The sequence below is a fragment of the Elephantulus edwardii genome, unplaced genomic scaffold, assembly GCF_000299155.1.
Source record: "Elephantulus edwardii isolate Elephantulus edwardi_28Jun2011 unplaced genomic scaffold, EleEdw1.0 scaffold00140, whole genome shotgun sequence".
Classification (NCBI taxonomy): Eukaryota; Metazoa; Chordata; class Mammalia; order Macroscelidea; family Macroscelididae; genus Elephantulus; species Elephantulus edwardii.
In genome coordinates, this window is record NW_006399890.1 from 4,694,764 (window position 1) to 4,712,704 (window position 17,941).

A 17,941-nucleotide genomic window follows, 5' to 3' on the forward strand; every position below is an offset into this window, starting at 1 on the left:
CTTATGTGCTTCTAGTTATATTTACTCCCAAATATTTTATCTTGTGATTAGCTATTGTGAAGGGTATTGTTTTTCTTAGCTCCAGCTCTGTATTCTCTTTGTCACTGTAGAGAAATCCAACTGCTTTTTGTATGTTGATATTGTATCCTGCTACTTTGCTGAATCAACATTGCTCTTTTAAGAACTATCTATATACAGAATTAATCTACCAGCTACTCTGAAGGAGAAAGATGGGCAATCTCCTCCCATCTGATTAATTGCCTCTCAAATCCTGCAGCAGGGTCAGCTATGAGTTCTCAGAAGAACTGAAAAAATTAGATAGGAACTTTCCAGTGCAATGAATTTATGTTTAAGGGGAGGAACAACTCAGGAAAAGAAGGTGCCTAAAGTGGCACATCTTGACTACAAATGGTGTCATGAAAGAGATCATGTGGAAACTATAATTGGTGGACATTCCACTGTAAATATTATCAACAAAATAAAAATTAATAAAAATAAAAACCTAATGAAGAAAGGGGAACTAAAATGGTTAATAAAAGGGCATACAGGAGATAAACCCATGGAAAATAATTAGCTACTAACTTGTGATTGAAGCTGAAGATGGGTTGGTGATCTCTAAGCCAAAAGGATTTTTTACTTGTCTCATTTGCTTTTTGAAAACTCTTGTGCTGACCTGAGTCTCTTCTGAGTTTCTCAAAATTACTGGAACATCCCAACCAAACCTAAAAATAAAACAGAATTTTTAAAAAATGTTAATGCCATATGTGTATAGTAAGTTGCACTTCATTAATTATTCCTTATAATAGAAGTTTCAGGAAGAGGTTAAATTATCCCCTATGATTATATTACATTACAGAATTAATCTAGAACTAAGGTAGAATAGATGGTCCCAAGAATTGTAATGCATTGTTCAGATGGTTGAGGCAACAGAGTCATGAAAACAAAGAGTTCTGTTAATATTATTGTTGGTAACAAGGAATGATTATCAAGAAACTGTATTTAACAGTAACAGTTATTTAACATAGTAACAATTACTGCATTTTTAGATATGAAAAGCAAATATACTTCATTTTTTACGTATTACATTTTTTACTTTTAAGTTTATGTGAAAATATAAATGTTGACAGCATACGCTGAACAGCCTTAGAAGAATGAGACTTAATAAAATTAAAAAGCAGCTAAATTTATTCCAATTGACCTAAAATGAATGTTGATATGTGCCATTGAGGTGCCTGCGACTCATGTACAACAGCCTTAAACCCTGCTCTGTCCTGTGCAAATCTTATTGTCTCTGACACACTTACCCCCATTACCCCAATATCTGAATCAATCCATCTCATCAAGTCTTCCTCTCCTGTACTGTCCCTCCACCCTCCCAAACATGATGTCCCTCCTTAAGGACTGGTCCCTCCTTGCAAAATGTCCAAAGAGTAAGTATATCATACAAAGCTTCAGAATCCTTGCCTCCCAGGAGCAGCCTAGTTTGTCTCTAGGAAAAACCTGTTTGTTCTCTTTAGCAGTCCATGGTATATTCAAAACTCTTCTCCAGAATCACAGCTCACAGGCATCAATTTTCCTTCCATCATCCCTACTCGCTGTCTAGCTCTTGGAAGCATAACAAGTGTTTGTAAAGACTATGGCCTGGATCAGGCGCACCTTAGTCTCCAGACTGACACTGTTGTTCTTTTAGTACTTTGAAGAGGTCTTTGACAGCAGAATTTCCCAACGCAATTAACTCTATTTAAATTAGGATTTGAGTTAAGACAGCATAGTTAAGAGAGATTTTATTTTTCTTATAGTACCCTCTCTCTCTAAACATATAGACATGATAGATAAAAATATAATAAAGCAGCTGCTGGAATGAATAAACAAACTGTGATATATTTCTACAAAGAAATAGTAGTACACTCAGCAATGAAAAGGAAAAAACTACTGACCCAATAACATGGATGAATCTCAGAAAGATCAGGCTGTGCAAAAGACTCACTCACTCACTGAGCTGGAACCAAATCATAGCAGGTTTTCAGAAGCTGTAAGTTGCATAGAAGGGAACTGCCCATTTTTCTCCCACAGAGCTGCTGGTGGATTTGAACCACCTGCCTCAGGGATGGCAACTCCATGCTTAACTCATTGATCACTAGAGCAAAAGAAGTCTTACATAAAAGACTAAACTGTCTGATTTCATGTGTATAAAATTTTAGAGTAAGCAAAAATAAACTATGGCAGAAATAATGAAAACAGTGGTTACTTTTGGGGGTGTGGAGGACTAGGGATCAGCTGGAAAAGGCACATGGACTTTCTACAGTAAAAGTAGCGTTCTGTCCCTTGACAGAGGTTTGAGCTGTACAGATGGACAGGTTTCAGTTGCATAGCTGTATACATGTTTTAACACTCAGCTGATGGTACATTTAAGACTTGTACATTTAAAAAAAATAAGATTTGTACATTTCAATTTATGTAAATATTACTTAAAATAAAACCATAAATAATGAATTCCCAATACTTTGCAATGCTAAAATACATATGGTAAAGTAGATATACAACTTACTTTTAGGCGCATTGAAAAATAGGATGAACTAATGGATTGCTGTAAGAATGGATGGATGAAAAAAATATATAATAAAGAAATTACATATTAAAAATGTTGTGTAAAAGAGATACAGTTTGATTTAAAGATAGAAATATATTTTTGGATGTGAAAAGCAAAAGAAACTAATAAATGAGGTTGATGCCAAAGTCTGCTGAGTTCTGAGTCTAATAGTTGGCAGTGGCATCTAGGCTCCCTCATTATAACAGGGACCTATCAATTACTCACTGAAGAAAAAAACGGGAGCCAATATTAATATGAAGCAAAACTGCGTTTATATGCCTGCCCCTCAAATAGAGGACAGAAATCTGGGTAGAGGCAACTGCAGTATGTGAAGACAGCTAGTGTAAGAACAAAGGGGAGAAAAGGATATATTACAGTAACCTTCCACTAATCTTCAGGTTGCAAATGAAAATTACCAAACACAAACATATTTAATGTTAAGAAAACCAATAACAAGTCGAATAAAAATCCACTTTAATAAATTCAATTTTAAAGCTCAATTATAAAGGCTATGCTGGGTCTGCCTAACAATATTGAAAAACAATCTTTAAAAGGCAAATTGTTTCTGACTGATGTTAAGTTCCAGAACAAAACTCAGAAACATTTATAAGAATCCAAAAATACTCAGTATAGGTAAAAATACCTATCCAAAGTATTTGTACCCATTCCAAAGAAAAATGATCCAGTAAAACAGGGGCAAAATCAAATAAGACCATTAATAACAAACACAAATAAAATTTTACAGAAGATAATTTAAAAATAGCTGCCCAGTGTATAGACAGGGAACTGCCAAAAATTCAAGTCAGATTCAGCCAAAGGACATAGAATCGGGGGTACCACTACTGATGGTAGGTAGATCTTGGCTAAAAGCACAGAATACTAGAAAGTTTACTTGTGATTTATTCACAAAACATAAAGCACTAATTTATACAAAAACATTTGATTGTGTGGTGCATAACAAATTATGGATATCACTGCATAATATAATTCTAGACCACTTAATTATGCTCATTTAGAACAAATAGGTAATCATTAGAAGAAAACAAGCAGATACAAGCAGATGAGTGGCTTAAAGTCAAGGAACATGTGTGTCAAGGTTGTGTCTTTTCATAATTAGTAACAGTGGGCTCAAAATATGGCAGAAGAAATACTACCAATCCTACACAAACTCTTCACAGAAACTGAAAAGGTCATACTTTACTATGTAGTCTACGGAACCAGCATTAAAACCAAATAAATGCATTACAAGAACTACACTTCAGTATTCCAGGAGCACAGGTGCAAAAATTCTTTAGAAAGGTTTAGCAAATGAAATCCAATAATATCTTGAAAAGTCATTACATCATGATCTATTGAGTTTTAACACAGGCTTATGAGAGTTTGGTTCAAGGTTTAAAATATTAATATAAATTAATCATGTTATCATTTGATTCAAAATGTCCCATGTCAAGCCATCTCATTTCTCCAATACCTAGTATGTCAATATTTATGTGCTCCATTTATCTTGGCATGGGACATGTTGAATCAGACGATTTATTATGCTGGGGATGAAAAGGTGAGAAAGAATGGGGTTGGTTTCATAATTTAAAATAGTCATTTCTAGATCCATCCTGAAATACAATGTGGTGAGCGACAGGATAATATCCATACACATACAAGGAAGTCCAGTGAATACCACTATCATTCAAATAATATGCACCAACAACTAGAGCCAAAGAGGAGGAAATAGGAAATAGAAGATTTCTACCAACTTTGCAGTCAGAAGTTGATCAAACATGCAATCAAGATGCACTGATAATAATGGGCGACTGGAACGCAAAATGGGAACAGGGAAGAAGGATCAGTAGCTGGAAAATATGGTCTCGGTGAGAGAAATGAGGCTGGAGATAGAATGATAGAGTTCTGCACATTCAATGATTTATTCATTGCAAATAACTTCTGTAAGAAACATAAACGCAGGCTATACACATGGAACTCACCTGAGGCACACATAGGAATCAAATAGATTACATTTGTGGAAAGACTCGCTGGAGAAGCTCAATATCAGCAGTGAAAACCAGGTCGGGTGCTGATTGTGGGACAGACCACCAACTACTCATATGCAAGTTCAAGTTGAAGTTGAGGAAAATTAAATCAAGTCCACGGGAACCAAAATTTGATCTTAAGTCTATCCCACTCGAATTTCAAAACCATCTCAGGAACAGGTTTGAGGCCTTGAGCACCAATGAGCCTAGGCCAAATGAGCTCTGGGAGGATATCAAGAAAATCGTCCATGAAGAATGCAAAAGATCATTACAAAGGTTGAAAAAGAAGAAAAGACCAAGATGGATGTCAGATGAGACTGAATATTGCATTAGAGCGCTGAGAAGCCAAAGCTAAAGGAAAAAACCAAGAAATCAAAGAGCTAAACAGAAATTTCAAAAGGCAGCCCAGGAGGACAAAGCAAGATACTATAATGAAATGTGCAGAGAGCTGGAGTCAGAAAATCAAAAGGGCCGAACTCGCTCAGTGTTTCTTAAGCTGAAGGAGCTGAAAAAGAAATTCAAGCCACGGGTGGCAATACTTAAGGATACTTTGGGCAGAATGTTAAATGATCCAGGAAGTATCATGAAAAGATGGAAGGAATACACAGAGTCACGGTATCAGAAGGAATTGGCTGACACAGAAGAATTTCATGAAATGACATATGAGCAAGAGCAAGATGAAGGAGGAAGTTCAAATTGTTCTAAAGGAATAGGCAAAAAACAAGGCTCCAGGAGTTGACGGCATACCAAATGACATATTTCAACAGACAGACACTGCCCTGGAGGTGCTCACTAAGTTGTGCCAAGAAATTTGGAGAACAGCCAGCTGGCCAACTGACGGGAAAAGATCGATATTTGCTCCCATTCCAAAAAAAGATGATCAATAGAGTGTGGAACAATATCATTAATATCATATGCAAGCAACATTCTGCTGAAAATTGTCCAAAAACATTTGGAACAATATGTCAACAGAAAACTGCCAGATGTACAGGCTGGATTTAGAAGAGGTTGTGCTACTAAGGATATTATAGCTAATGTTAGATGAATCTTGGCAAAAAGCAAAGAATACCAGAAGAATGTCTATCTGTGCTTCATTGACTTCGGAAAGGCTTTTGTCTGTGTGGATCACAACAAGCTATGGCTGACTCTGAGAAGAATGGGAATCCCAGAACATTTGATTGTGCTAATGCGAAACCTATACTTGGACCAAAAGGCAGTCATCAGAACAGAGCAAGGAGACACTACATGGTTCAAAGTCAAGAAGGGGGTCCGTCAGGGATGTATTCCGTCTCCATACCTTTTCAATCTGTATGTAGAACAGATCATCTGAGACTCTGGGCTGTACAAAGAGGAATTGGATTGGTGGAAGAGTCATCAACAACCTGCGTTATGCAGGTAACAGAACGCTGCTTGCTGAAACTGAGGAGAACCTGAAGCGCTTGCTGCAGAAGGTCAAGGACTGCAGTCTCCTATATGGATTGAAGCCCAACATCAAGAAAACAAAGATGCTCACCACTGGGCCAATTGGCAGCATCAGCATGGATGGTGAAGGGATTGAGACAGTTAACAGTTTTAGTTTGCTTGGCTCCACAATCAACACTCTTGGTAACAGCAGCCAGGAAATCAAGAGATGAATTGCACTGGGAAAGTCGGCTGTGAGGGACCTCTCAAGAGTACTGAAGAGTAATGACGTCAGGTTGGAGACTAAGGTGTGCCTGACCTGGGCTATAGTCTTTGCAATTATGTGCTATGCATCAGAGAGCTGGACAGTGAATAGGGATGATAGAAAGAGAATTGATGTCTTTGAGCTTCGGTGCTGGAGAAGAGTGTTGAATATACCATGAACTGCTAGGAGAACAAACAGGTTTGTCCTAGAGAAGGTGAAGCCGGAATGCTCCTTGGAGTCAAGGATTCTGAAGCTTTGTCTGACATACTTTGGGCATGTTGCAAGGAGGGAATGGTCCTTGGAGAGGGACATCATGTTTGGCAGAGTGGAGGGGCGGCGAAGGAGAGGAAGACCTTCGATGAGATGGATCGATTCTGTGACTGAAGCGGTGGGAAGAACTGCGTTTGAAATGGCTAGGTTGGCACAGGATAGAACAGCTTTTAGAGCTCTTGTACATAGGGTCACTAAGAGTCACAAACAACTCAATGGTACATAACAACAACAATCATGTTATCTAACTAAAGTTCCCGCCTAGGGCCTTGGGAGACTTAAGTCAGCTGAACCCAGACTGTGGTTACTTGAGGCACAGCAAGTTTGAGTGCTCAGGGCAATTTTGGTGTTCTCTGGGCCCCACGTGGGGGTCAGCAGAGTGCAGAAGGACTGCCTTTCATTGTTTTTGTTTAGACATTCCTCTAGGTTTTATAGCCCTGGTGTATAAGTTACCGTAGAGGGGTCACTTTTGGTTGCTGTGAGGCTGAACAATGTGACACTGATGTGTCAAATGTGTTAATGGCTGGTTACCCAATGCGGACAGAGAGTGGGGTGGAGCTCCTCGATTAAAACAAGCGTGGAAGGAGGAGTGGCATCCACTTCCGTAACAGCTTGCCTCCGGAAACCCTATGAATCTGGAGAGAGGATGAAAGGCAACCAAGCATCGAGGACTCTCCTTTATAGGGTCGCTATGAGTCGCCTGCGACTCAATAGCACTTAACAACAACATCATCTAACTAAAAGAAAAATCACTTGATTAGCTCAAGCAATAACAGACAAAACATTTGCTATAATCCAACAATGGAGTTCTGTGGCCTAGTGGCAGGGAGTTGTGCTGCCAACTCAAAGTCAGGTAGTTCAAACCCATCTGTTGCACCACGAGTGAAAGATGGGACATCTCTTCCTATTTGATTGAGAGCCTCTTAAAACCCACTGGAAAGCTAACTATGAGTTGGTTCCAACCTGATGGCACATGACAACAAAATCCAACATCCATTCCTGATAAAAACTGTCAACAAACTAGGAATGTAAAAGAACTTCCTCAACCCAATAAAGGACAGCAAGAAACAATGTATTGCTAACATCATAATTAATGATAAACCAAAATATCAAACCTACTGCCTGGATACAATCAGACTCATAGCAACCCTTCACTGGTTTCTGAGGCTGAAAATCTTTAGAGGAGAAGGCCCACCTTTTTTCTCAGAACTGTCAACACTTAACCTACTACAACACCAGGCCTTCTTGGCTGGCACACAGTAAGCACTATATAAGCAAGAACAGTGACAATGATAGCAGTATGGAGGTTAGGACTGGCACAGAGAAACAACCAAGAAAAATTAAATCCAGTAACTTGCTATGATCCTCAGAATCAACAACCCTCAACTTTCTGCTTGCCAGAACCCAAAAGCCTTTACAGGTTAAGTCAGGAATATAGGATGGTTTAACACAAATAGAATTTTCCCGTAATACAGTCACAACAGGGAGCTCTGGTGGCACTGGCCTCAGCAAGCTGTGTTGTGGTCTGAATCCACCAGTGGGTCTGAGGGAGAAAGGCAGTCTCCTTCCCTTATGATATACAGCCTCAAAAAGCTGAAGAGCTGTCTAAAAGAGAACTAAAGCAACAGTAACACGCGAGAGTCACACCTTTATTACATTACCAGACCCTTCCTCACCATTTTCATTTTCCTTTTTAAAAAAAGAAAACTCCACCACCTGGTTCCTTATACCCACACTACTAGTAAGCACTAAAGCTAGAATACCAATCTCACGGTATTCACTTCTACAGTAAATGTAAGCATTGTGTTTTAGGAACTTTATCACATTGTTTCGTTGTTTACCTTTGAGTCGCCTGCCGCTCATAGTGACCCTATGTACAACAGCCCTAAACCCTGCTCTATCCTTTGCCAATCTCACTGTCTCTGACACACCTAACCCCATTACTCCAATCACTGAATCAATCTATCTCATTGAGGGTCTTCCTCTCCTGTTCTGTCCCTCCACCATCTCAAGCATGACATACCTCTCCAAGACTGGTCCTTCCTTTTAACATGTCCACAGTAGGGCATAAGAAGTTTCAGAATCCTTGCCTCCCAGGAGCAGCCTGGTTTCACCATCTCCAAGATGAAACTGTCTGTTCTCTTAGCAGTCCATGGTATAGTCAATATTCTTCTCCAGTACCACAGTTGAAAGGCATCAATTCTCCTTCCTTAGTCATTGTCCAGCTCTCTGATACATAGCAAGTGACTGCAAAAACCATGGCCTTTATCAGGCGCACCTTAGTCTACAGACTGACATCACTACTTGTCAGTACTTTGGAGAGCTCTCTGACAGCAGACTTTCCCAACACAATACGTCTTTTCATTTCCTGGCTGCTGATGCCAAGAGTGTTGATTGTGGAGCCAAGCAAACTAAAGCTGTTAACAATCTTAATCTCTCCACCATCTATCATGACGCTGCTAATTGACCCAGTGGTGAGAATCAGTTTTCTTGATATTGAACTTCAATCCATATTGAAGGCTGCAGTCCTTAACCTTCTGCAACAAGTGCTTCAGATCCTCCTCAGTTTCAGCAAGCAGGGTTGTGTCATCTGCATAACATGGACTGTTGATGAATCTTCCTCCAGTCCTGAGCCACACATCTCACACAGCCCAGCCTCCTGGATAATCTGTTCTGCATATTAACTGAAAAGGTATGAAGACAGAATACATCCGTGACATACAGCCTTCTCAATTTTGAACCATGCAGTGTTTCCTTGCTCTGTTCTGATGACTGCCTCCTGGTCCAAGGATAGGTTTCATATTAGCACGATCAAGTGTTCTGGGATTCCCATTCTTCACATAGTTAGCCAGTTAGCTGTGGTCCATACAGTCAAATGCCTCTGCATGATCAATGAAACACAGATAGACATTCCTTTGTTACACCCTGCTTTCAGCCAAGATCCATCTAACATTAGCTACAATAACCCTAGTACCACGACCCCTTCTAAACCCAGCCTGCACTTCTGGTACTTCTCTGTTGATGTGCTATTCCAGTCATTTCTGGATAATCTTCAGCAGAATCTTGCTTGCATGTGATACTAACGATGTTGTTGTTGTTGTGTGCCGTCAAGTCGTTTGCGACTCATAGCGACCCTATGTACAACAGCCCTAAACCCTGCTCTATCCTGTGCCAATTGCACTGCCTCTGACACACCCATCCCGACTACCCCAGTCACTGAATCAATCCACCTCATAGAGGGTCTTCCCTTCCTGCGTCGTCCCTCCACCCTCCCAAGCATGATGTCCCTCTCCAAGGACCTGTCCCTCCTTGCAACATGCCCAAAGTATGTCACATGAAGCCCCAGAATCCTTGCCTCCAAGGAGTAGCCCGATTTAACCCGCTCCAGGATGAATCTGTTTGTTTTCTTGGCAGTCCATGGTACATTCAATACTCTTCTCCAGCACCACAGCTCAAAGGCATCAATTCTCCTTCTGTCCTCCCGAGTCATTGTCCAACACTCTGACACACAAAAAGTGATTGCAAAGACCATGGCCTGTATCAGGTGCACCTTATTCTCCAGAGAGACACCATTGCTCTTCAGTACTTTAGAGAGGTCCCTAAGAGCAGATTTTCCCAAAGCAATACGTTTTTTGATTTCCTGGCTGCTGGTACCAAGAGTGTTGCCCGTGGAGCTGAGCAAACTGAAGCTGTGAACAATCTTAATCTCTTCACCATCCATCCTGATGCTGCAAACTGGTCCAGTGGTGAGAATCTGTCTTCTTGACATTGAGCCTCAGTCCATATTGAAGGCTGCAGTCCTTGACCCTCTGCAGCAAGTGCATGAGGTCCTCCTCAGTTTCAGCAAACAGGGTTGTATCATCTGCATAACGCAGATTGTTAATAGATCTTCCACCAATCCTGACGCCACAATTCTCCTCATAGAGCCCCACCTCCCAGATGATCTACTCTGCATACAGGTTGAAAAGGTATGGAGAGAGGACACATCCCTGGCGTATACCCTTCCCAATTTTGAACCATGCAGTGTTACCCTGCTCTGTTCTGACAACTGACTCTTGGTCCAAGTATAGGTTTCACATTAGCATGATTAAATGCTCTGGGATTCCCATTCTTCTCAGAGTCAGCCACAGTTTGTTATGATCCACACAGTCAAATGCCTTTGCATAATCAATGAAACACAGATAGACATTCCTCTGGTATTCCCTGCTTTCAGTTAAGATCCATTTAACATCAGCTACAATATCCCTGGTACCACGACCCCTTCTAAACCCAGCCTGGACTTCTGACAATTCTCTGCTGATGTGCTGTTCCAGTCGTTTTTGGATAATCTTCAGTAGAATCTTGCTTGCATGTGAAATCAATGATATAGTTCTGTAGTTTCCGCACTCAGTTGGGTCACCCTTCTTTGGTTGGGAACAAATATAGATCTCTTCCAGTCAGTTGGCCAAGTGGTTGTTCTCCAGATTTCTTGGCACAACTTGGTGAGCACATCCAGGGCAGCATCTGTTAAGTGAAATGCGTCAATTGGTATACCATCTATTTTTTATAATTTCCACATTCTGTCAGATCACCTTTCTTTGGAATGGGAACAAATACAGATCTCTTCCAGTCAGTTGGTCAGGTGGTTGTCCTCCATATTCTTTTGCTCAACATGGTAAGCACATCTAGGGCAGCATCTTTTTGCTGAAATATATCAATTGGTGTATCTTCAATTCCTTGGGTCTTAGTTTTTTACCAATTCTTTCAGAACAGCTTGAATGTCTTCTTTCATCACCACAGGCTCTTGTTCATACTTTGTTTCATGAAATTCTTGTGTATCCACCAATTCCTTTTGGTATAATGACTCTGTATACTCTTTCCATCTTCTTTTAATACTTCCTGGATCATTTAATATTCTGAAAAGCATCCTTAAGTATTGCAACTCAAGGTCTGAATTTCTTCTTCAGTTCCTTGAGCTTAAGAAATGCGGAGCAAGTTTGATTTTTTTTTTTATTTTATGACTCCAGCTCTTTACACATTTCATTATAATACTTTACTTTGTCTTCCCATGCTGCCCTTTGAAATCTCCTGTTCAGCTCCTCACTATCTTGATTTCTTACATTTGCTTTGGCTTCTTGGCACTCTAGTGCCATTCCACTCAAAAATTTCAACTAAGGAATCCTTAAAGGTATAGGAGCCAAAAAGTCCAAAAGGGAGATGCTTGGGCATATAGACGGAAGCAACCCAATGTGGACATGACTTTCCTTTAAATAAGCTTTATCTACTCCATGGTATTAGAACTATATGGTTTTTAAATACTTCTCACTCCAAATCCTTACACAAAAGCAGTGTCTTGGGAAAATATTCCATATCTGCTATATGACTTTGCATAAGTTCCAGAGCGGAACAAATATTTGGAGGTGTGAAGTGTTGCTTCTCTATCCACAGACTGTCTGGGCCAGCATCACATTAAAACTTGGCAAGGCATAGCCATTATTAAAAGAAATCCATTCCCAGATTTCTAATTGTTCTGCCTCGTGCATAAATTTGGTTCTACAATTTCTAGTATCCAAAGGTCTTTTATTTGGCTCATATCCATCTTTTTCAACTGATACATTTTGCTCTACTTTTGGTCATTACTTTTTTCTTTATTTATCCTTTTTGTCATGAACAACAGGACATTCTAGTGGCCTGGTCTGCAGGCAGCTGTGTTGGTAACCATAAGCCACAACTCTTCGATGCTCTGAATCTACCACCAGCAGCTCTCCCAGAGAAAGATGAGCAATCTCCATCCTGTGTGATTCACAGCCTTGAAACCCAACAGAGGGTCAGTTATGAGTTGGTTCCGACTCGATAGCACTTAGCATGGCGGATATCAAGCATACAGAAAAGGTGCAGTTCAATGAATTAAACAGATTTTACTACCCAGATTAAGTATCAGAACAAGTTAGCCTCTCAAAACTCACCATGTGTCCTCTCCCATTCATTTCATGCCTTTCCACAATCATGGCTTCTACTACTTTATACTTTAGTTTACTTCTAATACTAGAATTTAGGGAACTCTGGTGGCTTAGTGAAGCTGCAGTGCTATTCCAAAGGCACTTGATTTGAGGCCACCAGATGCTTCGCAGGATAAGGATGGGCTATCTCCTCCCAAGCAACTAACTGCCTCTGAAGCCCCCCCCCCCGCTACCCTCCTCCCCCGACGATCAACTACAGATAGATTCTGACTCTACAGTACACAACAACAACAGCAGTGGCCTAGTGGTAAGAAGTTTCACTGCAATCCCAAAGGCACATGGTTGAAATCCACCAGTTGTTCCTTGAGAGGAGGATGGACAATGTCCTCCCATGTGATTTACTGCCTCTGAAAACCCACTAGAGGACCAACAATGGGTAGGTTTTGCCTTGGCACACAATAGAACTATACTGTTCTTCTCATTTTAAACAGCTGGAAACATACTATATACAGTTTAATCTTTTATTAGACATTATGCTTGCAGATTCATCCAGGAAGCTAGTTCATTATGGTGGCTGAAGCCTCTTCTAGTGCATAAATATACCACCCGTTTGCTTACTCTTTTTTTTTATTTCCATTCATTCATTGTTGCACTTTTCTCTCTGCCCACGCCTCCCCTCCAGTTCACTCTTCTCTTTGAAAAGTAAAAGAAAAATTCTTTCATTGTTATACAATCTCTCCTCCCAAGTCCACTCCACTATGCAGCCTTCGTTCTGGACTCAGGTCATGACAATAATACCCAATCATATATTCCTTTTAAACAGTTCTCTCGCTCATCTGTTTCAATGAAGTATACATAATCTAGTGTCACAGTGGTCATGCTAATTCAGCTGCTAACCCAGAAGTCAAGAGTTTGAACCTACCAGCTATTCTGCAGAAAGATAAAGCAGTCTCTTCTGTAAAGATAAACAAATTTAGAAACTCTTTTACTCTATCCTATAGGGTTACTGTATATCAGAAGGTTGACCTTTCTCCAAGATAGATTTGTTTGGCTTTTAACAGTCTGTGGAATATTCAGTACTTTTTTTCAAATACCATACCTCAAAGGCATTGATTCTTCTTCTGTCATCCTTATTCACTGTCCAACTTTCAGAACCACAGCAAGTAACTGAAAAGACATGGACTGGACCAGGTGCACCTGAGTTTTTCAGCTGACGTAGTTGCTCCTTAAGACTTTGGAGAGGTCCTCGATAGCAGCTTTTCCCAGTGCAACATGTCTTTTGAATTCTTGACTGCTGCTGATGTGAGTGTTGACTGTGGATCCAAATAAGATGAAATCATTTAACAATTTCTATCTTTTCTCCATCTATCGTGACGTTGCCAACAGCCTGGGGATGTGATTTTTGTTTTCTTGATATTGTGAGGGAATCCATATTGAAGGCGGTTGCCATTGATCTTCTAAAGCAAGTGCTTTAAGTGTTCCTTACTTTCAGCAAGCAAGGTTGTGTAAACTACATAACATATGTTGTTGAGTCTTCCTCTAATTTGTCAGAGTCCAGCTTCCTGAATGACTTGCTCACCATAAAGATTAAGTATGGAGAAAGGATACAGCCTTGACAGACACCTTTTTTTGTTTTAAACTATGCAGTGTTCTCTTGCTCTGTTCAGACAACAGCTTCTTGATCTAGGAACAGGTTACACATGGACACAAATGTTTTGGGATATTATCGGCAACTGGTGTTGACAAATGGTTTGATAAAATCCTATTAATTGGCAGGGACCTGAATAAAGACATCCATGCTACTTGTATTAGATTATAACAGACATGACATTAGAAAGAACAGTAAAGATAAGAGTTAATGAACATTTTTCTTTTCAAGTAAATTCCATCTGAGGTAGGATAGGATCCAGCAGCTGCCTCCCAAAAGGATAAGATGCAAGACAGAATTTTTTGGTTCTGTTGTTGTTGTTGCTGTTATGTGCCATCAAGCTGGAACCAACTCATCCTTCATACTCTTCAACAAGTTTTCAAAGGCTGTAAATCATACAAGAGGAGAGTGCTCACCCTTCTCCGATGGAGCACCGGGTGAATTTGAAGCGACTGCCTTTTGGTTGGCAATGTAACTCCTTACCACTGGGACATGTGAGCCCCTCAGCCCCAGCAAGTGTCTAAAACTACAGCTTCTAAATGGTCTTATCTAAATTATTAATCACATTCTGCCTTGAGCCTCCTGTCTTGCTCTAGTAAGTGTCAACCAATTTTCTGAAGCATGGACAGAAACACCGTTCACAGCACTCAGCTGAGCTACTTTGAATAAACCAACTACCCAGGGAAGGATTCAAGATAGAGGATGCTGCTGGAGCATGTGTGCCCCATAATAAGTGATGTCTCAACCCAGAGGTCTCTGCAGTAGTTAATCATCAGAACACTCCCTCTGGGAACACATTTCTTGGAATTTCCTATATGAATGGGAATTAGTAGGAATTCCTTTATGAACAGACATGAATCCCCTTCCCATCTAAATCCCTCTACAACTGCATTTTTTTTTCTGCTAGAGAGCTATAGTGTGGATTATTTTCCTGCCACACTGTGTCTCTGTTTGAGATGCTTTCCCCCCCTCCCTATTTAAAGTGTGAAAAAAATTCTCCTTTCCCACTTGGTCATTCATGCTACTAGGAGAAGAGTTCCTGCCCTTTTTGCAAGAGTGTTTCCCTAGTAACATATCTTTATCTTTTTTTACTCAAGGTTACCTCAGTACCATTAGTATGAAATAACTCACTAAATAAATGCTTCCTAATAGTCACTATTATTTCTTTTATATAAACAGCTGCATTTTTTTTTCTTAAAGAGATGTCTATTCTCTTTCCCTTCTGTTACAATTTTATACTTAATCCTCGGTATTTCCCTTTCATTCTAACTTTCCCTATTCCTTCATTATCATGGTTGTTGTTGTTGTTGTTGTTATGTGCCGTCAAGTTACTTGAGATTCATAGTGACCCTATGTACAACAGCTCTGAACCCTGTCAACCTAATTTTCTGACACACCTAACCTCATTACCCCAGTCAGTCCATCTCATCCAGGGTTTTTCTCTCTTGCACTGTCCCTTCACCTTTCCAAGCTTGATGTCTCTCTCCAAGGACTGGTACCTCTTTGCAATAGTAACTGTCTCACAGTGCTTAAATTTCCAGTATAGCAATAACCTACAGATTATTAGTTGTGTCTACATATTTCTAAATTTCCTGTTAAGTGTCTTACCCTGCACCTACTCCCTAAGCTTCTCAGTTGCTGAATTAGTAGAACTGACCTCCTTTTCCTTGCTTCTGGAGTCTCAGGGAGTGCCTCATGAATAAAAATTACTTTGAGGTTAGGGTTTCAGGCTTAGAAGTAAACAATTCCTATCACTCTCTCAGCCTTGAGTTCTAAGGCCAATCAGAAAACACACAAGAAGTTGCTGATTAGTGGGGGAGGGTGCTTAAGGTCTGAAGAAGTGATACAGTCCCTACTGTGCTAACCCAAATCTTTAAGTGTACTTCTTCCTAATATCCTAAATGAGACACTGACAAGGTTGTATAATTAATTCTATTACCAGCAAATTACAATTTTGTACCATACTAGTGAAGCTGGTCTTGCAGCTACATGAAATAAGCTGATGATTTTTCTAAGACTTGAACTAAGTGTTTGAAGACATGAGCTTACCACTTTCTGTAAGTGCAGTGTTGTGATGAATTCAGAAGCAACCATCCTGTCCCTCCCTTAGTCACCACAGTCACCATTACTAGTCATTTGGTCCCACAAGGCACTTGTTTAAGAAATCACTTTCACAATCAACTAACGGAAATAATTTCATTAACGTAGTATTATTGCACACCAGGGACTACTTGTTTTTCCCATGAAAACATAATAAACTTTCAAAGCTTATCTTTGAACATGTTTTTCCCCCTCTTGGATCCTGGTATATAATAATAAATGTAACAATTTGGAAATAATTTCTGTATCACTTAGGATTCAGTCAGGAGACAGACAGATCCCCTCATTTTAACAGACTTTAATTGTTAATCAGATGCTGAAGAACTGAAAAGTCTAAAGGAGGCACAAAGTATCCAAAGAATTAACAGCAGGAGAGGAAGGGATTCTCCTAGGATGGCAGAGGACGAGGGGATGGCGTGGGAGAGAGGAAAAGAGGATTACTTAATTTAGAAGTCTGGAAGAAAGAGTAAGATCAGGGAACAGGGTTCCAGCATTCTTTTTTTTTTTTTGGTATAACAATTAAAGAATGAATGAATGAACGAACGAACGAACGAATGTATTTATTTATTTATTTAACTTTTCAAAGAGAAAAGTGACCTGGGGTGGGGGAGGGGTGAGCAGGGATGGAAGCGCATTCTTGAAGGGATGCATACAAGGAGACTAGTTCTAGGAGAGTTGTTATGTGCTACTGAGTCGCCTGCAACTCCGAGCGACCCTAAGAACTGAAGCCTGCCCTATTCTGAGCCAGTCTCACTGACTCCAACACACCTACCCCCATTGCCCAAGTTAGTGTATCACTACATCTCATCCAGGTCTTCCTCTCTTGTGCTATCTTCCCTCCACCCTCCTAATCATGATGTCTTTCTCCAAGGACCAGCTCCACTTGGCCACGTGCCCAACGTATGTGAGATGGAGCTTCAAAATCCTAGCCTCCAAAGAGAAATTTGGTTTCATCCTTTCCCAGACAGACTTATTTACTCTCTAGGAGAATAGAAACTATAAACAACTATAAACAGGGACAACTGCTTTTACTTGGACCAACTGTTACGGCAGAGTGAAGCACTACGGTGGTGATAAGGCAGGTAAGAAAAGGAAACAAGGCGGAAATGACAAGTTCTTTTCTCCTCTTTGAGCCCTCCAGCCTCTCTCTCACAGGCGGCCTGCTGACAAAAGGACTGTGGTTTAACAGTTTTGCCCCAGCATCACAAAGCAGAGTATGTAAGTGTAGTCTGACACTGAGACACAATAGCTTAGTACCTTGCAGTCAAGAGGACCTAAGGTCTCTGAATACCTGTACCTCTTAAAGCTTAGACATGGCATTTGGGCTCCTTTATGTACAGTGCCTGGCAAATAGCAAGTGCTCACTAAAAGTGAGCTTTTATTGGAGCAAGATCACAGAATCCACCATGTGATTAAACAAAATACCATCCTTGCAGTTGCATGATCCTATACCGCTGCTTTTTAGATTTCAATAATTAAATGTTCCATTCTTTCTCCACTCTCACACAGTAAGGGTGGACAGGGAGGGCAGTAATGGAACGTGACGCGAAGGATGCTTAAAATAGTAATGAAGCTTTACAAAATAAACTAATAAAGATGACAGATGACCAACAGGGATTGCATTTTCAGAGGTAACAAAAATAGAGTGATATGGCTGAATTTCTAGTTTCTCCTCTTACCTAATGAGGCATGCACAGGTTTTTT

General features: G+C 40.2%; 1 protein-coding gene across 1 annotated transcript in view; it reads right to left on the reverse strand.

The window, feature by feature from the left end:
- Window positions 1-17,941, reverse strand: part of CGRRF1 (cell growth regulator with ring finger domain 1) — a 38,589-nt gene that overhangs the window by 15,158 nt on the left and 5,490 nt on the right. Inside the window, exon 2 of the mRNA XM_006894346.1 lies at window positions 583-722. Coding sequence (XP_006894408.1) covers window positions 583-722 — 140 coding nt within the window. The remainder of the gene's footprint in view (window positions 1-582; window positions 723-17,941) is intronic.